Source organism: Sylvia atricapilla, chromosome 1 (assembly GCF_009819655.1).
Source record: "Sylvia atricapilla isolate bSylAtr1 chromosome 1, bSylAtr1.pri, whole genome shotgun sequence".
Classification (NCBI taxonomy): domain Eukaryota; kingdom Metazoa; phylum Chordata; class Aves; order Passeriformes; family Sylviidae; genus Sylvia; species Sylvia atricapilla.
In genome coordinates this window covers 34,113,593-34,139,734 of record NC_089140.1, presented here as the reverse complement: position 1 = coordinate 34,139,734, position 26,142 = coordinate 34,113,593, and the positions used below count along the sequence as shown (strand labels likewise).

Below are 26,142 nucleotides of genomic sequence, written 5' to 3'. Positions count from 1 at the left end.
CAGTTGCACTGCTTAAAATTCTGTAGGAGTGAAGAGAGGTCATTTAATCAGGAGTAGGAGGGAAGCACTAATTGGGATTAGCTGCGGCATTGTCATGTCTACAACTATCCTGTCTATTTTAAGAAAGCAATGCTCCTACAGAAGCATTTCTCAATGATCCAAACCACTTCTGAGCTATTTCTGAAAGCAAAATACTGACAAAAATCAACACCAAAAAGAAGAAAGTAGTTTAAAGGCATATGAATAAATATGAATTAAAAGGGGATTTTAAGAGAACTGTTTTTTAAGGAAGAATTTTCATATTAGGATGTTGGAGCTTTCCCATCTCCTATCTGCTACACTGCACCACAGTAAAATAACTTATGTACTACAACCCCTAACCAGATCATCCACACTCTGTTCAATTCAATTACAAAACCAAAACATAGCTTAATGATGGATTTGATCAAGAGACAAAACACATGAAATGAGATATCCATATAATTTTCACTAAAGGAACTAAAGATTTTTGGAAATTAGGCAGATTGACAAGTATAATGCATTCAGGGGTTCATAATTCCAGGGCTCCCTTATCACATTACAAATGTAGTAAGTAAATATTAGTCACCAAAACACTGGCACCATGAAGAGCTCTGCACTCAGTGAGGATCAATGACATGTGTCTGTACAGACGCATCCACGTCATTAGCACATGCAATTACTGCTTTTTAAACACAGTAGTTAGTACTACTGTGGGCTTTTTGAGGGCTTTTTGCACAAGCAGAAATACTGAGCAATATTTTTGCACAAGCAGAATTGAGCAGTTCCTAACAGAAGTACTTGAAAAAACAAACAAAAAAATAGTACGTTCTTAAGAGACTGCACACAGGTTCAATTTAGCTTCGCTGTATTTTTAACAGAAATAAATTTCGATCAATTATAGCTGCCTTAAACTACAAAGGCAATGACATCTCATATATACAAAAATGGTATTTTTTTGTATAGGCTATTTTGTTTTATTAATTGTCGTTCATTAGATTAATATGGAAGTATACTGGAAGATGTTTTAAGTGGAATTCCAAAAAGTCAAACCTCTGCCAAAGTTAAAGATTTTTAAAACTACCATTTTTAAATTACTCACTTTCACTTTTTACCTATTTATGTATTAAAAGTCTGTAGAGCATAACTAAAAATTCACATGTATACAAAAAAAAGAGAACTAGAAATAAAAGAAGAAAATAAAAAGCCCCCATAGTACACAGTTAAAACAACCACTCAAAAGGTAAAAATCCCATAAGCCAAGCTGAAACAACCTGGCTCACACTAACCAACACTAACTAAGATTCTGTTATTAAAAAAAAAAATACATTCTGATTACTTATCACTTCAAATATTATACCCTGTAGTCTTATATAAAAACATCCAAGTTAGTGCATTACTTAGGCTTATTGCCCGTAACAACTATTCACATCACACAAAGTGCACTAGATTATCTGGGGGCTGTGCTCAGGATCTGTTTTGCAAGATCTGTGTTAGTGGTCAGCTGGAGAGGGGGTGTTTTGTGGATTGTTTTGTTTGGATTCTTGGGTTTGGTTGATGCTTTATTTTTTAAACAAGCCACAAGAAAAATAAAACCCAGGTACTGAAATCCAGCTGAGTGCTGTGTCACTGCTGCTCAGGAATCTTTAAATCAATGTATTGTATGTATTCCCAGCAAACATAAATTATATAAGCCTGTGATCCACTGCTCTATTTCACTTACTAGGGTGTGGAGGAAAGGAGAGCAAGTAATCTTCAAGACAGGAGAGTCACATATAAAACACTGCTTATTAGTATTTCTCATGATTAAAAAGTTAACTCACTGCACCTGATTTAGCAGATGTAGTACATGCTCAGTTAATTTTAAGGAATAACACCCAATTTATATTCTGCTTACTTACATTAAAAAATGAATACTTTTTCAACTCAGCATATAAGTTTCTTTTTTAAAAAAAACAGAGAACAGGACATAGAAGACATAAAATAAGACAGCACTGAAGTCTTAGAGACCAAAAAATAGCCTAAATATAAAAACTTCCATCATATTTTAGCCAAGTGAAGAGTTCAACCAGCTTCAGATTAGACATCTCTTTCTAGCTAAATACAAGTGAGAAGTTTGTCACACTGCATTCTCTCTTCATGAAAATGCAAGGCCAAAGCAGAACAATAATAGCAGCAAAAAAAAAGAGACAGAAGAAAACCCCACAAATCCAAGCATTCCTGAAATTAAACCCTATTTGCTAAATTCTGGTAATTTAGAGGCAAAACTATTTTGCATTAGAGAAGTTCACTTCAAAATGCAAGAAAGTATCCCATTTCACGAATTGTTCTAAAATGGAATGTTAAAGCTAACATGGGTTGGAACTGACAGCTTGCTTTCAAATATTTTTTTAAATAAGAGCCACAAGTGACAATGAAAAACATCAATGTAGATCATTCAGATTTATCCACCAAACTTATGATCTGCAAATCCATGAAATGTGAATTTCTATTCTTTCACCGATTTAAGCTAGTTCTCCCATGCACATTAAATGAAAATTATTCTTTAATAGAAAAAACCTTTCTAAACAACATCTTATCCTTTCTCTTTTCCTTAGCCAATCCTCTAGTCAATTCCATTCACTGTTCAAAAGTATACTAAAAAGAACTAACGTTTTCAAGTTCTCTCAGTAAATTCCTATTAAAGGTGTATGACACAGGACTGTTGACATGTACACACTAGTACCTAGAAATAGTCTATTAACTGCTGTCCACAGCTAAATTATATAGGTTTCATTACTTCAAATTTGTCCATGTCACCACCTCCCTTCCATATGTTTTTAATCTGCTAAAAGTTGGGTTTTTTAAAAAGCAGCAGCTTAAAAATAGATTAGGTCCAACTTCTTGGTGTTCTTTTTATAGTATTAGATTTCCTCCCTACCACATACAGAATTCCAAATTAAGCTGGCTTTGGTTTAGGCTACATTTACATTTTCGTTATTAATTAACACTTTAAACAGATTTTTAAGTTTATGCTTCTTTTCCCTTTGAATTGTGAAACCTTTTAAGAGAAGTCAGTTACTAGTTACTTTTCACTCTTTACATACCTTGGCAGAAGCATTCTCTTTTGATCTTTGATTTTCATACCAGAACTTTTACCATTTGTAATAGCCTGTGTTCTATGTAGTTATTCCCTAAGGAGAGCCTTTTTTTGAAAAGCTTTCCTCCATTTTAAATTTATGTAAGCAAACTTTAAATTATCAACTACTTTCCACTATCAATTCCACAGTTAAGTATCAAACATCTGGTAACAGTTGTCATCGATTATCTTACCAAGCCTGGTACCAAAAGGCTTAAATATTTTAGCCATTTTACGACATAAAAGGAATAGTGGCAGGAGGTTAATAGGAACTGACCTATGCTAGTGTAAATGTCTGTCTAACTGCTCTGGGGTTTGATAGCTGATGTTCACACAGTCTGACTGGGTCTTGAAAAAGCAGTAATACAGACATCATGAGTCAGCTTTAATCAGTTAAACAACTAACCTTTTGCTCTGTTTGCAGTTGTTCACATCTCTGCTTTTCATGGTTAAGTTCTTTTTCCAGTTGTTCAACTTGATCTCTGAGTTGTGTTGTTTCCTTTTCCAGAACAGAAGTTACCTTTAATAGTTCTTCTTTTTCTTTAATTATTTTTTCAATTTTAAACTGAAAAAAAAAAGGAAAGAAGAAAAAAAAAGCATGGGATTTGGTAATTTTTCTCCCCTTCATTCTAATCTAACAAGTGGGTAACTAATTACTCCAGTGTTTGAGCAGAAGTACAAATTGTATGTTCCCTGGTTAGATTACTACAGTTTTCCCCTTATTTTCAAATTTCTGAAGTTTAATTGCTTTTAGTGCATAGTACCAGACTACCATTAGATAGCATACTTGCAGTGACCTGATTTATCCTCAAGTTTTGCTCCTCAAGCACTTAAATGAAGTGCCTTTAACTGTTCCCAAGTGACAGGAACTGTGGAAGAGCTAATTCTGATGATGGCAGCTCAGTGAAAAAATGACATCTGACTGTAGAGACACAAATTCTCTCGAAAGCAGTATTTGAGGAATTTCTTGAGAAAAATGAATATGCACATACACCCCACCAACACCTGAAAAGTGTGGAATCCTGGAACATGAACTGTGCTCTTTCTTACTTAAAGGGAGCTTATAAATAATAAATATTTAAAGGGAGCTTATAAAAAAGATGGGTAGATTGTTTAGTAGGGTCTGTAGTAACAAGGATGAAGGTTTTAAACTAAAAGATGATAGATTCAGATTAGATATAAGGAAGAAACTTTCATGATTAAGGTGATGAAACACTAGAAAGGGTTGCCCAGAGATGCAACATCCTTGGAAAAGTTGCAGGTCAGGCTGGACAGGGCTATGAGCAATCTCATCTAGTTGAAGATATCCCTACTCGCTCCGCAGGGGGTTGGAGTAGATGACATTATATGGTTCCTTCCAACCCAAATCATTCTACAGTTCTATAAATGAAGATCATAAAAAAATACTTGAAAACTTCTTTAATTTTAGTGCTATGACTACAGATCTGAAAAACACAAATATCCCAGATGTGTCTCTCTACTAACTCTTACCCCTTAACTTTGAAAACCATGAATCCAATACAAGCACGTAAGTGCCTAGATGGAATTGACAACTGGATAAAATGTCTGATGGCAAGATAAGAGAACTGCACTGAGCAATCTTCCAAGAAGAAACTTGAACAAAACTTAGTTTAGATTTCTTTTTCCATTTGTTTGGGTTTAAATATTGTTCAGCCTACAGACAGCGACAAGTAAAATGTAAAACATCTTAACTCTGGATAGAAACACACAGGTCTAACCACATCTCTAGCAAAGAACACAACACAGAAAACGGCTTAAAATAAAACAAGAGCTACTCTAATATACTTAGGCACCTGCTCAGCTCAGTCTCCAGGGCTCTTAACTTGGGCAAAAATAAAAGTAGCCTGGTTCCATAACTCTTTTTCCTTACAAGAAGGATCATTTCACAGAAAGAATTTCTTTCTCTCCCTCCAGTTAGTTGGTGACTACAGATGTGAGAGACAGGCAATATCTACTCTTGAGTTTCCCAATCCATGCTTAGTGCTATACATTTTTAAATCTTAATTTGTTTAACCTGCAAATGTTCTAACCTCAACCAAATACTACAGAATGAGCAAGAAATAGATACATTACACAGACACATGCAGGTCTTTTCCTACTATTTTTTTCTTAAGTATCTGTGATTGTCACTACATAGTATTAAAGAAATAGCATTTTAAGAATTTTTGTATCAAACCTCAAGAAGTCCAGCTTTTGTGGTCACCACTAACATATCAGAGTTTCCTTCATCTTCCATAGTGAGCAATTCTTCAACAGGAGAAGAGGTACGAAACTGGAAAGGTGTGCTTGCTCCACGGATTTCTCCTTTGTAAGTCACGTAACAGAACTGATAAAACTCTCCATCATCATTTGGTAGATAATATCCTATCAAAATAAATTCACATTTGAAGAAATATTCTGTACAAGCTTACAAGTCTCCATCTGCAGACAGATTACCACATCATGTTTGACTCACAGATTTCATGCTCATTGCCTCAGTAAGGCATAAATATAGCACCAAAACAGCAGAAAGAAAAAGTCGTCCTATTTAATAACCTTCATCCCCCAGCAATTTCTACCAGCCTTTAAGACAAAAATTAAACAGTGTTAGGCAATAGCTGCTATATGTACACATCACCTCACATATATTAATAGCTGCTGTTTATACATTTATGAAACAGAATCATTAGCAAACAGATGCCATGAAGTTGCATCATGACCCCATTATTGTGTGACTGCTGCACAGCCACAGAACAGAGAGGAAGTAATTTTTTGGCCTTGAAATACCTACACAACCAAATACAACAGAGAAAGTCAAAATAATATGCAATGGCAAGACATCTGCAACTTCACCAGGTGCCGTTTGTACATAGGGTTTTGTCGTTGCTGTTTCGGGGGGAGGGGTTTGTGGGACAGACATCTTTTTTTTCTATTTTCAATGCCAAAGCACAGAAATGCTGTGAATGAATGACACCAGCTAAAAGGGAAGAGCCTGGAGTTTAACAAAAAGCTTATTTTTTAAAATTGAAACAAATTTTTCTAGACTCGACAAGGTAAGAATAAATCCTCTTTCTTGAAGCTATGTAATGGTACATGGTGCAAGCAAATTATTTGAGAATTTCTGTGTGACTATCCAACTGAACTGTTGCCTGCTAAAGCTTCAAGCCTCTTGCATGACCTGGATTCACACAGTAAGATTTATGAATTTAAAACAATCATTTTGAGAACTACTGACATTTTACCTTTATTAGTACAGTCAAGACCAATGCCTTGCCCAATTCAATGGCAAGAAAACCAGCCAGTTTTATTCAGAATACTTCTTTTCAGATACTATAGCCAGCCTGAGGGTGATACTAACATAATGAACACTTACTCAGCCCTCGGCCCAGCAGGTGATGTCACCCATTTCAGTTCTCATTTCACCACATTTCAATCTTCTCCCTTTCTAATTTTACCATTAACTTTTCACCAACTTCTATTCCATATTCCTGAAAGTCTTTCTCCAGTACTCTTAGCTACCTTTCCTAGAAATAGTAAAACATTACATTTGCTGTATAGACAGCAGTTGTATCAAGAACTTCATGTTTCCTTTAGTCTTATTCTTTATTAACAATCTCTCACGGAATAGTATCTGAATCCCAAAACATCAGGATTCATGCTTTTGGGCCTGGCTACACTTTCCTATATAGCACTGCAGCTCAGTTTATCTGATTCAGTGCTTAAGTAAGATGAAACTATGCAGAAATAAATGTAGAATAATCTACATTGCTGCTTTGGCACATTTTAATACTGGTTCAGACAACTCGATTTTAAAACTAATGAAAGTCTTTTTCCTTGTGTCTAACATATACTGGAGAAACAGATTTCTGATTATTTTTATCCAGTATACCTACTTGCTCATAAAAAAACCCTAACCACATTTAACATGCTGCACAACATTTACTATTTAGCTCAGATAATTAAGCTCCTGTAAGCTCTACTGATCTCATCTCAGCAGCATTAAAATATCTTGCCAAACGCAACCAGGAGACAGTTTGAATGGAGATTCAATCTGGCAGCTTTATAAAAGTGGAGGTCTGTCAGGATGGAATTTAACAGATGGGACAGAGATACTTGGTCTCTTTATGTGTGGTAAAACTTCTCCATACAAAGGACTGATAATGGCATGAAGAGTTATCCTCTTCTAGATCACTTTTCATTTCAGTCCAACCCAATTTCATTCATTCAGTGAACTTTGTTAACTGTAAAAGAAACTAATGATTTCCTTCCAGTTTCTACAGAGCACACACACTTTTGAATCAACTTCAAGGTTATAAAATGGTTACCAGGTTATCAGACCATGTGGATATGATCATCATTGAAAGCACCAAAATAGAGAAAGAACTGAAACTCAAAGCTATCACTACTTGCAGCTTTAATAGAGTCATCACTGCAAGACTTCAATTATTTAATTTTTTAATATATTTTAAGCAATAAACACACACATGAACAAAGACTAAGGCCAAGTCTGGGTAGTAAAAAAAAAGGTAAGATTGTAAATAAAATTCTGTTTGTAAGCAGAAAAGCATTAATTTACTGGAGGTGCTCTTTTCATGTTAAATTTTGAATGTGTGTAGATTTTTTTGACATTTGTTGTGTCCTGTGGCGACAAGCTCTGCATGTTGACTGTGTTAGAAAATGTCACCTCTACCTCCATTTTGAACTTGTCACTTGGTAGCTTACATCAGTGGTTCCTATTTATTTGGATATATAGAATGGTTAATCTACCCATGCCATGGGTACCTTATTTTAGAGACATCAATCACTTCACATTACTTCTCTTTCCCAGCCTGAAAAACCTGGCAGAAGGAAGTCTGGATGGTCACTTTGTCAGATTTCCCACTCAACAGACTGTTGTCAGCACCTGAGATTACTGTGGCTGTGTCTAAACAACTGTATGAAATTCTCATCCTTCCAAACCAGGATACCTGCTCAAGAGCTGCTTTTCTCCCTCATGTTAAAAATGCTACTCCTAATGTCAGACATAAACCTCCCACATCATTCTCACAGCCATTGTCCCTTTTTTTACTTAACAAGAGTGGCTCTCATCTTTGTAACTCCACACCTTGACAGACAAGCTACTTCTTAATTTTTGATCTCCTTTGTTGCACTTTACTAGACCTGTTTTGAGACTGCGAAGGGGAGAGAGAGGGTATAACTGACCCACATGCAGGTCCTGTTAAAAATTATAGCTATAGATACTGTAATTTGAAAATTATAGTTATACATACTATAGACTTGTACAGTGGTGTAACATTTTCTGGCTTGTTACTTATTCTTTCCTTAAAAGCTTCAGACATTTCCATCAATTCCTTGCAACAAAACGTCCCATGCAATTCTATGACCTTTCTGAACCTTCATGAAACCCTAATCTAAACCGTCATGAAACCATCATCTACACTATTTATTCTTTGACAACAATCACTTTACATTGATAATGTTTAAAGTCCAGAGACTGACGACTATGTAAAGATAAATTGCACTAAGAGAGGCCAAGATTAAAAAAGCCTTTAATCTGATGATTAAATGAAGTCACTTCTTTTCTTTTAGTAGTTTCCAGCAGAGCTTCTCTATCAGTCATGAATATCTGCCATTACCATGTAAAAAACATACTAAGTCACATACTTTTCCTTACAATTTTCCTTGACATCTAAAATAAGACTAAACTTCCCACAGTGAAATGTTGAAAATTCTCCTCCAATTTATCTTTTTTAAACTCCAGAACTGTTATACAATGTTCAGCACGTAAATGAACAGGAAAGTACTTAAAAAGCTGAGTAGGCTGGAAAATACAGATAGATACTGCCTCATACTCACCTTGAAAAGTCAGCACACAGTTAACAGTTGATCCTTCCACATAATTTTCTGGCATAGGTGACCAAAGAAATGTGTAATAATCTCTTGCAGTACTCCAACCAACCTAAAATTAAATAACCACAACAAAAAAGAATTAAAAAAATAAACAGTAAGAGAAAACATTAAACAGAAGAAATTTGCTATACACATAGAAGAAGAATTTGATATACACATTTAAGATATCATTGTCTGGCCTTTACAACATACTGTAATATGCATATTTCTGCTCCAAAATGCAATCAAAAGATACCTAACAATGTTTACAAATCAGGAATATTTTAACAAGCATGTCAAAGATTTAGCATTAATTTTATTAAGCTTGTTACCTGAGGCAGTAAATGGGTCTGAGGCAATAAAAGGGTCTATATAAAGTAAAATACCAGACAGTTTTCACTGTATGTTAAGCTATTATTTGGTACATTAATTTTTTTTCCTATAAAGATACACTTTCCTATATTGAAAATACAGAAAGATTAATTCTTGATTTTATAGTGAAATTTTCTTGGTGTAGGTTCTGCCAATGTTGATTCTTGTGTCCACAGTCCAATTGGTTCATCAGTAAACAAAAGAGAGGAAGAAAAAGCTTTCTATGCTACTGATAAGATCACAACTGACACTTGAATTTTTTTGACAACTTCTGCAATGCGAAAGACCAGCATTTCAGTGGAATGCTAATTCTGTCATACATACACGCTATGTCTGCAAAGAAAAAAATCCAGATCTGCGTGGAAACAGAACTCGGCTAAGTCGGTGTAATCTTCCTGCTAACTTCAATAAAACTCTGCTTTCAGAGTTTTCCTAGGAGTGCAATTCTCTACAGGATTGAGCCACTGGTTGCTGAGAGAAGCTGTGGATGCCCCTCTCTGGCAGTGTTCAAGGCCAGGCTGGATGGAGCTCTGAGCAACCAGGTCTGGTGAGAGAGGCCCCTGCCCTTGGCAGGAGGGTTGAAACTACATCTTCTTTAACATCCCTCCCAACCCAGGCCATTCTATGAGCCTATGAGTCCATCCTCTGAACACATATATCCAAACAGGCTTGAAATACATGCAACTAAACCAGAAAGCCAAAACAACTACTGTAAAGCAATGGATACTAATAACAGCATAATGGTAAAGAAAAAGAAGAAATATACTTGATTTATTCCACTGATAAACAAAAAAACAAAAAACAAAATACCCAAAACTTTGTCAAATGCTAGGTGTCGTACAGTTTATCACTAACTCAGTATACTATCATGGAAGAATTAAGATATGGAAAGGGAATAAATTAATTGTTTCTCAATTTTTATCAGGTAAAACAGTGTTTCAAGAGGAAGAAGAAAAAAACAAAAATACCCACAACACAAAAATCACACAACGACCAAGAAAAGATTAAGTTACCAATCATGATTTTCACTGCTTCAACAGGTAACACTTCCAAACTCCAAGTTTAGAAGTCTTCCTGTATAAAGAATACATTACAGCAGTGTATTTTAAAAGCATCAATAGGTGGAGTTTTAAAGAAATTTTCAATAAAAAGAAAAAAAGGAGAATAGATACGCAAAGAGAACATCAGAGGTGAAAGTAATTCAATAGCAAAGCAGCAATTATATACATATAGAGGCATACATTTTATGTATGCACATTAATGCATAGCAGTAATAAAAAAAATCTGAATAAATTACCCCATAGATATCCATTCGCTTTATATTAAGAAGTATGGAAAAACTAATGTTGAAGATGATGGAGCCTTTTTTATAATCTCAAAAAAACACAGATTAACAACAATGAAACCAGATGAAATTCCCATTTTCAATCACTTCTGCAAGGCAACACTCATTAAAGAGAAGCAGTGCAAATGCTCAACACATCCACTAGAACAGAATCATCTGCCACATCTTAGGCCTATTCTTAGCAAAGAAGATTTCTACGATATGTCCTATCACGCAGTTTTTAAAGCTGTTGAAAGGAGACTTCCTGGGGTTGTCATTCCCACACTGTTAAATATCTCAGAAATAACAAGGAAAACTCTTCCAGTAACTTGAGGGTACTAAAAGCAATTTTTTCTCAGTAAAAGTTCACAGGAAAAACATTTCGCAAATTTTCACTTTAGTCATTGTCTTCAAATCCAACTCAGATGTTACTACTTTTTTTTTTTTTTTTTTTTTTTTTTTTTCTTCCCAAATAGAGAAGCATATTCCATTATTTGGTGTCCTAAACTAAAGCATACAGCTTTCTAAATGTAATTATTGGCGAGTGAAATGTCAACATCATCTTTTTAGTTTCAAAAAATAAACTAATTATCATGTCCGGACCAAAAACTGTATAGAACTGAAATCATCTTTTCACCTTACACTAGTTTTCATTTCTGTTAAAAACCAAAATATGCACATACTGCTTCTGATGCTATCTTCCTTACTAAAATAATGGTCTCTATATGAGATCAAATCCATTTCTGAAGCAGTTTATTCCTGGAATTCTATATTTTTTATATTTTTCCTAGATCACACATATTGATTTGTAAATTTGGTGATTTATCCTGAAACCAAAAGTTATTTTTATCAATACTCTACACGTAACAATAATCAACTAAAGAATTTCAGGTAATTTAAAACTTTAGCCATACTGACACAAAGAAAAAGAATACTTACGTAGAAAACAAATGCATTGCCTGGTCTGCTTCTCAGCAGGTCCCATATTTTTAAGTTTAACTGTAATCTCTGGCCTGCTGGCAAAAAGAGAACTGCGACATACCAAGAGCCTAAAGACAATACCCTGGAAAGTTTACCCCACAAGTATTCTCTGTAACAATTCCCCACATTTTCTGTCATCCATCATCTCCTTCCCCTGGAAAGGCTCCCTGTCTCACACTCTTATGATCACGACAATTCCATTTTTTCTTAATGGGCACACACAAGTTATCAGCAGGTGTGCATTGCCCAACAGCCCTTGTCACTGCACAGAATTTCAGAAAACGAGGGTTTTCCCTGCTACACGCTGCACATGTCAAAATGTGACAATGCAGAGAAGGAAGTATGAACAAATGTCATCTTCCTCACAGCTTAATACATTTTAAAAGGGGAAGGTGAGTATTCTGCAGCAAAGCAAGTTAACTTAGTAACATTTTTCAACATTCTTCCTACATAACAATAAATATCATTAAATTCCACGGGGTTATTTCTTAGATGGCAGAAACAAAGAGTAAAGCCGCATATGTTGGGAATAAAATAAGAACAAATTTAAGTAATACGTGTTTTAGGTGTACGATGTAAATGCTTAAAAAAAAGAAATCCGTTTTTTTAATCAACATAATTTAATAAATAATTTTTCTCTTTAATAAGCCTAGTATGGAGTACACAGTGGTTCCAAACTACCATACACACAGTCATAAGCTTCTCTATGACAACAGATTATACTATCACAGATATAATACTACAGCACACACTGGATAGCTCAGTAATGATTTAAATGTGATCTTCGATATAGATATTTCTTCCAGCTCAGAAAGAAAACCAATACTTGTCTAAAGACAGGGCTAAAACTATATGAATAGAATTTAACACTGCTTTAAGGGTTTATTGAGAAACTAAAACTAGTGGCAAAAGCTACAAAGGAATTCAACAAAAAGTGAAAAATACGAAAAGAAGATGGAATATTCAGCAGCAGACCTACGATGAGTTTATATGATAAATAAAATCCTGTAGCTTTGGAATCAAAACAAACAGCATCCTCAGCAACATCAGGCATATCAGCTTGGAAAAATAGTTTCATTTTTAATTACAGGAATCAGGAAAGCTAGACTATTTGTCTTACTGCTGGTCATACCAACAAAACCCACTACAAATAATACAGACTACCTTCCAGGCTAGACTCTGAAAGGAGAGGAGTCCAGACTCCCCACAAGAACACATTCAATGTGAACACCTCATCTGTACTACACTAACAGGAGGACTATGGCTATTTAAATTCTCAGGCCTATAAGAACAAGAGTCCAGCCATTTAAACTGCCAAAACAGTTGATATGACTAACACTGAGAGCCTCTTTTCATGAAAACATTACAGAAAACAAACAAATGCTTGTAAGAAAGATCTGAAAATTTCATTTCTGCATTTGAAATTCAAAACAATGGAAAAAAAAGCCGTTGAGAGAAATTATGTACACTATAAAATACATTTAAAATAAGCCTTCAATAATATGGTATAATTTTTCACTTACTTCATCGACTAAGCAAGTCCTAAAAATTTATGAAAATTATGAAAATTTATGAAGCTGCAAGCATATTTATTTACATTAATAATTAGAACCTAACAGCTGTTAAAAGATGGTAACAAAGGGAACTATCTGAAAACCCACACTTAACTCCTGTTGAAGACTCATGTGAAGTTAACAGTTCTATTTTGGTACAAAGAACACATTCTTATGAAATGTGAAATCAAAGTTAATTTTAAACTTTACATATCAGTTGAAAAAACCAACCAACCACACACACAAAGAGCCCCAAAAATAAACCAAAACAAACCAACCAAAAAAAACCCATAACCAACAAAAAGTCAACTAAAAACATGAAACCAAGTTCCAGTCAAAGTGCTTAAGCTGATGCACAGTAGTACTTTCTTACTATCAGAAATCTTAAATAAAAGAGAAATTTCCATAGGACACACTGAGAAACTTCCTCTGAGCCAGGAGGAGCAAAACAGGCACAGTTTATTAGTCCAACTTAAAAACCTGGAATGGGCCATGGCAACTATTACAACATCTGCATTAAAGCACACAAACATTGCAAATTATAGAAGAACTCTGACACAAAATCTTCTGAAGTTCAGAGGAGAAAAATGAAGAATGACCTGTCACACTACACTCACTGCACTTCACTGGTTGCGAAGCCTGAACTCGGGTTCACCATCTGATGAGCACAGCAGCCATCTCCATTGCCTGACTGTGCTGATACTGTTACTTTTCAACGAATTCATTGAAAAGTCTGAAAACATTTTCCTGAGTTCAAAACTCAAAAAACAAAAATGTTCTTATTTCTCAGTCAAAAGAGCACATAAGACTTAGATGCTGCAACTTCCCTAAAGCAACAGAAAGAAAAAATTCCAGTTTACAACTGAGTTAGACATAAAGCATTGGCTAGTAAACACATTCTTCTATATTCTCTACATTTAATTCTTTCACGCTTCACTCTGAAACACATTTTTAAATTAGACAGCTATGCATAAATGCAAACATCCTTGCTTTCCTTCCAGAAGTTAACCAAGAAATTAACAATCCGAAAACCAAATCCTATTTTCACCTTCTTGTACATGTTTTTAAAACAAAACATGACTACAGATCATTTATCCCACAAAAAAAATCATATCCAGATTAGGTTATTATGTACAGTGTATAACTGAAACCTCACTTTATTTGATTTTCCCTCCATAAAATGGAAAGCTTTAACAGGCCATTACAGAGTAATCCACTCATGATATTCCTATCTCCTACTTTTAAGCAAAAAGACATACATGACTGAAAAGCATTTATGATGTTCTAAACTGAAATAAACCAACTCAGTAGTCACAGCAGAAATGCTGAAGTCTTGCAAAGGTTGAGAGTCCAGCACTAAGTACTTCACAATTTGGCTGGGCAAGTAGGGACAACTCAGCTGTCCCATAATACTCACACTAAGCAGGTTTTCCTTCTACTAACAAATACACATGTAGTCATCACAAAAGCTTTTTCTTCTATGCTGCCCCACAGATATAAGCTCCTTAATGCAATGTCACATCACACAGAGAGATTGGCTTTCCCACGTTTACATTTCACCCAGTATGTTTCAACAGAACAGTCTGAACAAAATTTGCCAAGCAGAAAAATAAATGGGGGGGATGAGGGAGGGAGCATAAATAGGGAGTGCCTGTCTGTACAGCAGTAATGAGTTATCCAATATCTACCTGAGGGAAAATAATAATCATTTTATTTCACTGTATCTCCTTCAACTCTCATCTGTTTCATCTTACACAGAATGTAAGCTCTTCTAAGGCAAAAGCTCTACTTACAACTCCACAGTGTTTTCAGTGTAAAAATTATTTCCAACTTTGTTTTCATTTCTTGACTTTCAGATGAACATGGAAAAAAAATTTTTTCTGACTTTCCGTTTTGTTAAATTTCTTTCCTTTTATAATCACTTGCTAAAGTCAGTCAATTCTATCTGGAGACAGGGTGACTTAAAGAAAGACCATCAGCACGGGAGGCTCACTTGGCATTTTGTTCCCTGGCCTCGGAAAGCTGTTACACAGCTGAAAGAACAGCAGCGTTCATTCTGCTACATTAACAGTGCCTGACCCATCTACACAACATCAACAAGCCAAAGAAGCAAACCCAGGAAAGCACTTGTTTAGCTGAACCAACTTGGGCATAATCAGTGTGCCTTTACTGTAGATACCTAATTACAATCCAATATTAAAAAAAAAAATCACACAAAAAAAAAACTGAGCACAAAATTTATCAGAGTAAATATTACACCCTTTTCTAATTTAAAAGGTAAATTAAATAGCAGAGAAAGAAATTTGGTAAAGCACACAAAGTACTGCAAGAAGACAATGTGCTACCTCTGAAAGAAGCAAAATTACAGACAGAAGATAAAGTTCTGGATGTATTTATACAGTTTAATTATTACTGACAACAGTAAATTAGCAACCTTTCCATGTTTCACATGGTAAGAGACACTTACTTTACCCCAAACCACACACAGCACACAGGGGTCTAAGTAAAACACCCTTGGGATCAGTATCACAGGAAGAAATTTCTCCAAGCAGGCTTGGTTTGAGCCATAACCCTGAGTAAAGTAACATTACTCAAAAGTCACAGCAATGCCTCTCCTACTGTAGCATATAATCTACAACAGGCAGCTACGAACACAAAGTTCTTCTAAAACAACCAGCAGACAGGAAAATTAAAACATCTGGGTGCTCATAGCAGCAAAATTCACCAAGAGTTAGTGCTGACATGCCATTGATGCAATGTAATTTTGAACACAGGCATCATCAGCAAATAACGCTATCTAGATAGAAGTTCTGAAAGAATCAAACCATATAAAATGTCAGAACATGGACATAAGGAAAAGTACTTATTTAAGTATTAAGTACCCTGTAGTAACATTCCGGCATTGACATTTCAAAATAACTAAGCAAAGTCAAACCCTGGGGGTGTCTGTCTGTGATCACCTTATAGCACATGCAACTTTGACTTAGCCAAGGTGCTTAAGCCTTCGCTGCAGACATGACCTTGCTAGTCACACTGGGATTAATATCAGTTATACAACAGGAGCCCCAAGGTTGAGACATTCTTGGGTAGAAGATGGCTGCAAAGTGCTCCAGATTCTTTACAGAAGGCTGTAATTGCAAAATGTTCTCTCAGCCCCAGACCTGAAGAAGTCCATCTCTGCTGAATGTTACAAACACATACATTAATTTGGACTATTGCAAACATATGGTATTTGTTGCAATATCAAGGTACTATCAGGATCCTAAGTTATAATCATCTCTTGTTGGCTGTATTTCCAATAGTTCAGAGGAATGTGTCAAAATGACATTGACAGAGTGCCTAGACTATAGCATCAACTTCCTCTAGTAGGTATAAATCAAAATAAATATGGAAACTATGAATTCCCTAAAAGTAAATCTGTTACATGTAGAAACTACTGTCCAAAGAAATGTATGACAGATCAAAGAGTAACAAAGCTACTGTTTACTTTAGAAAATAAGCATGAAAATGTATTAAAAAAGAGCCGGTGGGGTTTAAATGAACTATTCCCTTGCTACTGTAACTCATGAGAACTATCAATTAGCACAATCTTTTATTTCAAAATTGCTACTGGCTACTTTGTTATGCCAATTCTACAATCTACTGTACCAAATAGTTTTAGAAAATTAATGACACTTGGAAAAAAATCTTAAAATTTCTTGTCAAAGGTAACAATCACATAAAACCAGATTATCCCTCTTTTCATCTCATCTGGAAAGAGCAAGTAAGGTTGCCAGGGACTTTCTTTTTTAATCCAAGCACTATCTACTTGTCTTTCCAAAGAAAGTAAACTGGAAACCAACAGAATGCCTCTAACAACAGATATCTCAATTCTCAAAAACATTCTGAATTCCAACAGTTCTTTTCCCAGCTATTTTAACAACAGGACATACTGTGCACTGCACATTCCTGTATCTATTATGGCCAGCTGTGCAGTGATGACTCCATGCCAGAAAAATGGTATTTCTATATGCATGTGGCAAATAATACATCCAGATGTTTGCTGTACTTCAGAATGTAATCTGTATACGTGGAAGTAATTGTTGCTTAAGCTATCAATCTACAACAAAATCAGGATATTGAAATGACTCACACAAGAGGTGCTATTATTTGCAGTCTAAAGGAGACTAAACAACCCAGAGTACTATACAAAGATATAGCTATACTGCCTTGATAAAATGCAAACAACAAGTTGTTTCTGAAGTCTCTATCAAATACAGTGTTAGACCACGTTACAAAGACCACAGATAATTTAATTCTGAGATTTTCTATAAATAAGGGCATTGAAAACATAGAAATTAAGTTGCACATAAACACAGGCACTGCACTGATGCACAAACAGTAGCTCAGATGTGGCCTTGTAAACATTGAATACTCTGAGCAAGAGGTACTTTCTGTATTCAACTATGTTACAAAGATCTTTCCAGGTCTGGTTACTCGGTTGTCCTGTATGTTAGGCTACCAGAACATCAGCTCACCATTTTTAAGGTGTGGATATTAAAAATGTGGAAATTAAGAAAGTATTTCCTTTTCTTCTCTAGGGGTACCCTGAGACAGTCAATATCAAAGCATGTCTACAACTTGTCAATATCCTAGAAGAAGGGTAATGTAGATCACTTAAGCAAATGTATCAACCAGAACTGAGGAACAGAAAAGTTTTGATGGACTAGTTAATTAATGACACAAGAAGACCAAAGTCACTAGCTTAACATATATAAGATGCATTTTGTGCTGATATTGCAGGTAATTCCAGCATGCTTGTCTCAGCTAAACTTTATCTTCAGAAATGCACAAAGTATTATGAAATACCCCACAAACACCTACACCTTTAACACTACTCTCTTGATGCAATATCTTTATAAAGCCCATAAGAGCCCTTCGTTGTGCCTTTGAGATGTAGAGTAAACCTGCCTCTCTTGTATACTGAACATCTGACAGCCCTATTTGCAGATTTATGCTCCAGACAAAGAAGTAGGCGCTGCTTCCTAGGAACCAAGCAGGTTTTTCAAACACTTCTGCAAATCTGGACATTATGTATTAATAATGCAAAAAATATCACTCAGCCATATGATTATTTTATTTTATAGTCATAAGATGTAGAGGTCCCTAGCCGGAAATTAGGACTACCTACAGCCAGGATAGTTTTGCAGCCAGATGTAGTGCACACATTTATTATTTTTCCTCATTTCAAAGGTTTAGATTTGGGTTACATTAAAGGCCTCTCCAGATTCTGATTAACCAGAGATGAGCAGAAACAAATAAAGAGGTCTTGGATCACTCTAGGAATACAGACCTCCTACAAAATCAATCAAGGATGGTAAGTCCTCTCACCTTTGACTCCACAGTAGAAACCATCAGGTTATGTGGCACAGAAACCCTCAGTAAGCTCAGGGAGCTTTGAGATCAGAAAGCTGATCTCAAATTTTAATTTCCATGCACTGCATGAACAGGAACTCAGGCTCAGGATGTCCATGCCAAATACTAGACAAGTACTTTTTTTTTCTTGGTAACGTGTAAGGTATAGCTGATCAAGACCTTTTAGCACTTGATTACAGATGACTCTTCAGAATACCATAAAAGCACAAAAACACATAGCAGCAATGACAGACAACAGATTTGAAGACTGAGTCAAAACCTGCATTTGACTCTTCTCTTGTACAGAACAAGTAAGAAAAATAAAACACAAAACCAATAAAAATGCATATGCAGAACTTCTGCTATAAAGGATAATATCTTCCTTATTGTACTTCCTACATCTCCCAGTTTTCGCCAGTCGTCCAATCCCAGAATTAGTGCATGCATTTAGATACATCTAAGCTTGTAAAAAAACTGGTATGTCTGAACTAATTCTCCTATATGCAATGTTACTCTTTCAGTTTATGAACACTAGGTCTCCATTTTTCTAAACAATACAAAATTACTTGCCTAGGAAGAGTTTTAAACCTGTTAATGTCACTGCAAAGAGCCTTAGCAACTTACACTGGGAACAAAAAAAAAAATCACATTTCACCTACAACATACGCAGAGAAGTTGGTAGAGTCTTAACTTTTACGACTTCAAGTAAGCTGCTATTGAGAACTCCAAAAAAGTTCAGAAAAAACTTTTAAATTCCCATTCCATATTAAGCAGCCATGCCAAAAAAGCAGACACAGCCCTTCCCACACATTCCCGGTCTCCCTGTTCCCATCACAGTGACGCCAGTACAGCTGCCCATTGCACCACACCATGATCAAACTGCAGAACCAAACCAGTTATGAAATAATATGGCAAAAGCCAGGGAAGGAGAGGCTGTATTTTTCTAGCAGATCACTCCACTGATCCACTTCACTGTGCAGCAGCACTAACAGCTGGACAAGCAAAACAAAAGCAATAGTATATGGATATATAACCAATATTTACTTGAGACATCATTGCTGCTGAAGAAATGCACTTGGATCCTAAATAAAAACCATTCACTCAAAAAGGTACCTCATTTTTTACCCAAGTTTTTTTTCAGTTCAGTAAAAAAATTCTTATCTAGCCAGTAGTGCAAACAAGACAGAATACTGCTGAAGCCATCGACCCCTAACACTCAACAAAAATCAACATCAAACCAACAATGTTTACAGAGCACAGGAAGAATCTTACTTCTTACTTATTTTCTACACCAATCTAAAATTACCACTTTTGTTGGGGTTTTTTGCTGAAGTTTTTTGATTTTTTTAACTAGGCGCCTTTTTCTTCTGTCCAATATTCATTATTACAACATTAGTTACCTTCTCTTCAATTTCAGACAAACGTTAAATGACGCCAGCTTGAACAGATTTGTTTCCTAAGCAACTTATGCACTTCAAAAAGACAAAGTGAATTTTATTCCCTCTACACAAACAGTCTGAATCGACAATGAGTTCTCTCACAGAAACCCGACTTTCATTGCATCCTAGGCAATACTGATGGTTATTATTATTGTTCTCATAATTAGTCAAGATTTGCTTTTGTCCTTTCTTTTCAATCACACACTCACTTCACTAACCATGCATTGCATCCTTCATATGTGTTTTAGTGAAATAAACGATAAAACCCCTTCTTGCTTTCATCAGGTTTCAAGTCACCTCCAGGTGCTTTGTTATTTGTTCATGAACAATCAGTTCTCTAGAAGTCACTCATATTTACACTCAGATCACAGTATAGTACAACTTCCATTATCTACCCCAAGATGACCACATTCCCATAGTTTATTTTACTGCAAACATTACACACACCTATTTGAAGACAGATACAGTTAGACAGCTGGCTCCATTTAACTCAGTGTACTGTAACTGTACTAAGTATATTCATAACATTCAGCATAAGCTGGTACAACCACTAAAAAAACCCCATTTTTATTCTTTTCCCATCTTGCAATGCTTCCTTCCCTTGTACTGATGAGAATCGGGCAAACTGGAAATTCAGATGGGGAATTCCATTTTAAAAATCTAATCACAAAACACTAGTCTTAACCTCAATCAATTCCCTGATTTGATTCACCACAAAAGATCTCATTTCACATAAAAGAGGAAGCACAAGAGATAAGCCACCCTGCATAAAAGATGTTTTTTTGAACAGTAGCACTGCCTTATGCCAGCTCTACATGTTCCTCATATGACCACCAAAGTATTACCTGCCTCTGTTAGAGTAAAATAAAATAGAATATGTCAATAGTTTATGACATATCACAGCTATCACAGTCAAGATGAAATCAGATACCTGTAATATGTATTACACAGCATTTTGTGTAATCACTGAAAAACGGTTTCCCAACTTCGTTTTTCTTTTACCTATTTAGTAATTCTAGAGTCCTGTCTGATTGCCTTCCACACTTATGCCAACAGACAAAGCCATTACATTCACATTTCAATAATTTCAAGATGCTTACATGCAATATAAACCGAACAGTCTATAAAGTTTTGATAAAGACAAAGCTTTTTTTACATTGCATGATTACCATTAAGTAAACATTCAAGTGTTTTCTCAGTTGCATCATTTGTCAAAACTCTGCAAATAAGACACACACGCACACTTTTTTTAAAAAACCTCTTACTAGGGACATGTGCCTGTTTGTAAGCTAACACCTCCCTGGCACAATTTAGTGACTGTACAGTCACTGCACATCACATTAAAAACACATCTGCTTTGTTACAGAGCACAGTATTTCTACATTGCAGAGGAGTAATTTAGCTTGAGTAAAGACTCACAATCTGCAAACTACAACGAAGTTGATCATTTACATTAAACAGTGAACTGAGTTCTATGGGAAAAGTGCTCCAGTAACAAATTAGTCCGTCACCCTTCTCCCCTTCCCACTGCCAAAGCATCACTTCACTGAAGCCTGAATCAAAACTTCTATTAAATAAAATTCCAATAAGGAATTTAAGCATAATCTATTAGGAGCTATACTGGCAAAGATACACAAATCTTTCAGGTCTTAACCAGAAGTAGGAATAGAAGTAGGTATAAGAATTAATCACTTTCTATTCTCATAAATGAAGCTTTACTAACCTTTGACAATATCTTTAAATATCTTTTTTCAAACAATCTGTTTTGAATAATTTTAGTGATCTATACTGTTCAGCCTGTTCTAGCAATAAAAATTAGTCAGGGATGTGGGTCAGGTTATCGTCAGCTTAGTTTTCATCCTTCGCACACACATTTCACATATAGTATCACATTCTTCACTCAGTCCTGCTCACAATGTCACTCTATAACCACATATCTCTCCTCAAATAATTTCCATTTAATTCTGCACACATTAAACTTTCTCTTTACTCTGGCAGACTTCCAGCTGTACTCGCTCCTCTAGCTTTGGTCTTTGTTACTAAACTGACACTCCAACAGCAGGAACCAATCCATCACTTCAGTGATGTTCAACTTAAAGTTTACTGTTGTTGAGATTTTTTTTTTAACTTGCAAGAGAGCAAGCAAACATCTGAAAAACAGCAATAGAACAATTAAAACTTACCTTGAAAATACCAACCCAGTCTTTCTGATGAGGATGGATAAACTGGGTGAGAGTGTAGTGACATTCAAGATGTGTGTTTGGAAGGTAACTTTTCGCGACATTTTGAAAAATCACATGTGCAAAATTGGAGGTCTGCAAAGTGCTAGCTGAAGACGGAACTTCTTGAAAGGATGACATGATTATCTGTAACAAAATTGTAGAAGTTGTTACTTTAACACAGTGGAAAAACTAGTTGAAATACAAAAATCTAGTTGAAATATATGACAGAACAAACTAACAATTAGTTCCCCTGTTCCAAAAACAGAGACACACAGACTAACTTCACCAAACTGCGCTGCCTCAGCATCTCCCCAACACAACCACCTCTCAGAATAAAAAGAGCAGTCATTTCAGCAATGACATCAAGATGAAGAGAAAGCACTGCTTAGATGAATGCCCCCAGCATTATATCTCAGTGTCAGAAAGTGGAAAATAAACGCAGTGCTGTGAAAACAAAGCAGGGTTCTAACTTAATGAAAGATTTTTAATAGTTCTAGACATGCTAGAGAAGGAGAAACAAAAGTTCTGTAGCTTCCCTGCTTTAAATTTTTTTCGTATTGGTACTGCACAGTGCTTTTCTCAGCATTTTTACACATGAAGTTTTTCCTTCCCTCTCAGTAAAAGTATTAAAGTTCCATTTTAAGACCTTTTTTTTTTTTTAAATAAGAAAGTTTAGGTAAACAGGAGAGATTTGTTTGGGCTGGCTTTTTTCCCTACTTCTTCAAGAATCTTCCTGCCCCAGTTTAGCAGTCTGTGGGCATCTTTTACTATTCTCACTGTAACACACACTTAGTGTTTAGCTTCATTACCATAAACAATGGCCTGCATTGATAGCAGGAACATTGAGGTATGCATGCAGTTGGAGGGATTAACACTAATCAGTTGGACTGCAAAAGCTTTTAATCATGCTTTCCATTCACCACCTTATTCAGGATACATTGCGCTGCAAACTACAGTAGCACATGATGCCTCAAGAGCAGAACAAGAACATCCCTTCCTCAAATTCGGCAACACCTGCCAAAAATAGAACACACGCAACTGAGAAGTTTCGAGTGTCTGATTCTTTTGTACAATACCAATTTTGTCAAAACTTTGATGTGAGGAGGGTAAGGGCCTTATGTGTCTGATATTTCTGGAAAGATGAGCTATGCTGTTCTTGCAATTGCTGTTGAAAGTAACTTTATACCTACCAAGCACATTCGCACTTTGAAGGAAGTAACTGCCAAGTGTGTGACATAACATATTATTTTCATTGAAGACACATGTGAAAACCAAAACCAAAAGGAGACAGGCTACTGCAAGACTCAAGTAGTTCAAATATGAAAAGCTGTTCATATACCTCCTAGAGCCTTCTGAAATATCACCAGTTAAAAAATAAGTAGAGAAGACCTTGTGCTTTCTGAAACAAAATGCACTCCGAAATAAAGCGATCTCCATCATCCAAAACAAGGAAAAGATAAATACAGAGGGTTTTTTTTTAGCTTTAAGCCATCAATATTTTAATCTTATTACCGCTTAATTTAGAGTAGCACATGAAGGGGGTACAGGCAGCCATAACATTATTTTAACAGATCAGAGGTTAAATAAAAAACACTAACCAACACAGGTTACAAGACAAAACACCAAGCTTGTGAAGATTATTAGATTATTAGAAGATTCCACAAGCAAGAAACTGAGTAAAGATCAAAACACAGTTTTCTAGAGGCAACAGAGTACACAATAAATCCTATCAGTTATGTAGCTTCAGAGGCCAGAATAGGAAATGCTACAGCACAGTAAAGTCCTGAAAACTCCCATACATCTTAGAACAGAGGATTACATTCAAGGCATCTTTCAATTTCACTCTGAACTATAAATGGTATGTATCAGCAATTTCTATCGTACTAAAAGAAAAAGAATAACCTTAATTATTTTCAATCGCAACAAATTAATTCATTTTTTTAGCCATTTGGTAAGTTAGCCAAATAATATTGATATGAAATAGTGTGTTTAATTTTCATTAGCTAGAATAAGTACAAAAAGAGAAAACACAGCATTAATAACAAAGCCAATTGCATTTTTTTCAATAGTTCTATTTTTTTAAAAAATACACCAACCCCAACCAAAAGGAAAATAAAATACCCATTTCTGCACACTGGTGGTCAGCTGCCACAGCTGAAAACTAGCCCTAGCGGAACCAGTAAAGGTAGACTGGTTTCCAACCCCAAAGCAGAACTGTCCACAAATCTAAACTTGTGCGGACCAGCACAATCATCTGGGATTACTGTTGCCTAGCAGGAAAATCCCCGGAGCTTAGGTGATGCCCAGATCTACTTACAGTTCAAGGATAGTTACGGGGATGCTGGGTACTTGTGTTAACTCACAGCTACCGGCTAGGAAACGGGAGGGGAGGAGGAAGAGCTGCGCACAGCCTTCATTACGGACATGACAAGCGCTTCCCACGGGAAGGCTAAACGACGCGTTTGGCTTGGCGCAGCAGAAAGGACGGGGGAAAGGAGGCAAAGCTCGTCAGGCAGGAAAAACAAAAGCAGGACGAGCCGCACCACCCCAGTCAGCTCCTCCTGCAGTCCCCCAGCTGCGGTCCTGGGCCCCTGACAGCCCCGGCCCCCACCCGCGCCGCCTCCCGCCCCTTCCCCGCCGCTGCTCCGCCACCTGCCCGACGCGGTCACCTTGGCTCCGGGCCTTCTTCCTCCTGCCCGGGCCGGGGAGCCCCGCCGCCTCCCGCAGCCCGGCCCCGCCGCTCCCCTGCCGACCAGGGCCGGCCCGAACAGCTGCCGGGGGCCGGTGGCGCAGAACCGCGGCCGCACGGCTCGGCCGCCCCGGCCCGGCCCAGAAACGGCCAGGAGCCGGCGGGAAGGAGCGTGTCAGGCCCGCCCGGTGCCCCCAGCTGGCCCCGGACACCTCTTACCTAGGCATACGCCGAGGGCGCCGGGGACATCAACATGGGGCCTCGGCCACCAGCACGGCGCAGCTCCGCCCGTCCGCCCGCGTCACTTCCAGCGCGGCCCCGCCCGCACGGGGCGGGCCCCGGCACGGAGCCGGTGGGGAGCCGAGAGTTCCCCGGCGGTGTCCGCCTCACACGGGGGTCTTGGTGGGTCTTGGGGCTGCGGGCACGGCGCTGTACGGGGCGTGTGCCCGGCCAGGCTGCTGTTACCGTAGGGCGCTCCCACGGCGCCCTCCCGGCTTGTCCGTGATTACAACATCACCTCTGTCGCACCCACTTACCCGAATTAATCATCTCCTCTTCCGTCCGACGTCAAGACATAGGCGTGCCGGCGCCCTGTTGGTCAGTGTTAATCTGCCAGCCTTTGCCGGCCTTCCCTGGGCTTCCCAGGGCACGGAGGGGTGAGATAAGAGCGACTGTAAACGCTTGCACAGGGATCTGCCGGGGTGCCTTGGCGGGTCTCCATGAAAGGGTGTTCCGTGACACACAGCAGCGCCTCAGAGAGCCACGGAAACACAGAATCAGTGAGGCTGGAAAACACCTTTGAGCTCATTGCGTCCAGCCTTTGACCAGTCACCACCTTGTCAGCCAGACCGTGGCACTGAATGCCCTGTAGTTTCTTGAACACCTCTAGGGCCTGGTAATTCCACCACCTTAACCACTTCAGTTGCCACAAGTTTATACACGATTAATATCTTTTATGATGTCTAATTGTTTAAAACAATCTTGATTTAAATGGTGTGGGCATTAAGGCTTTTCTGATTATGTTTGCAACTGTTACACAAACTCCACTCAATTTTCATCCAAAAGCAGCTCATAGGGCACTGACCAGAGTCACGGTGATGAGTAAAAGCAAGCAGTGATGAGTACCCATCACTCGTATGCAGG

General features: G+C 37.2%; 1 protein-coding gene across 5 annotated transcripts in view; it reads right to left on the bottom strand.

Moving 5' to 3' along the window:
• Positions 1–25,525, bottom strand: part of TAX1BP1 (Tax1 binding protein 1) — a 54,755-nt gene extending 29,230 nt beyond the window's left edge. For 2 of the 5 annotated variants that reach the window (XM_066319312.1, XM_066319304.1), the window contains exons 1-5: positions 25,219–25,522; positions 22,272–22,454; positions 8,993–9,095; positions 5,334–5,521; positions 3,543–3,701 (exon numbers count right to left, since the gene is read on the bottom strand). In XM_066319312.1, the coding sequence (XP_066175409.1) occupies positions 3,543–3,701; positions 5,334–5,521; positions 8,993–9,095; positions 22,272–22,448 (627 nt within the window). In that variant the 5' untranslated portion in view covers positions 22,449–22,454; positions 25,219–25,522. Of the gene's footprint in view, positions 1–3,542; positions 3,702–5,333; positions 5,522–8,992; positions 9,096–22,271; positions 22,455–24,979; positions 25,110–25,218 lie in introns of those variants that run through there. The other 3 variants (XM_066319323.1, XM_066319285.1, XM_066319296.1) reach the window with 3 other exon arrangements.
• Between the last annotated feature and the right edge of the window lie 617 nt (positions 25,526–26,142).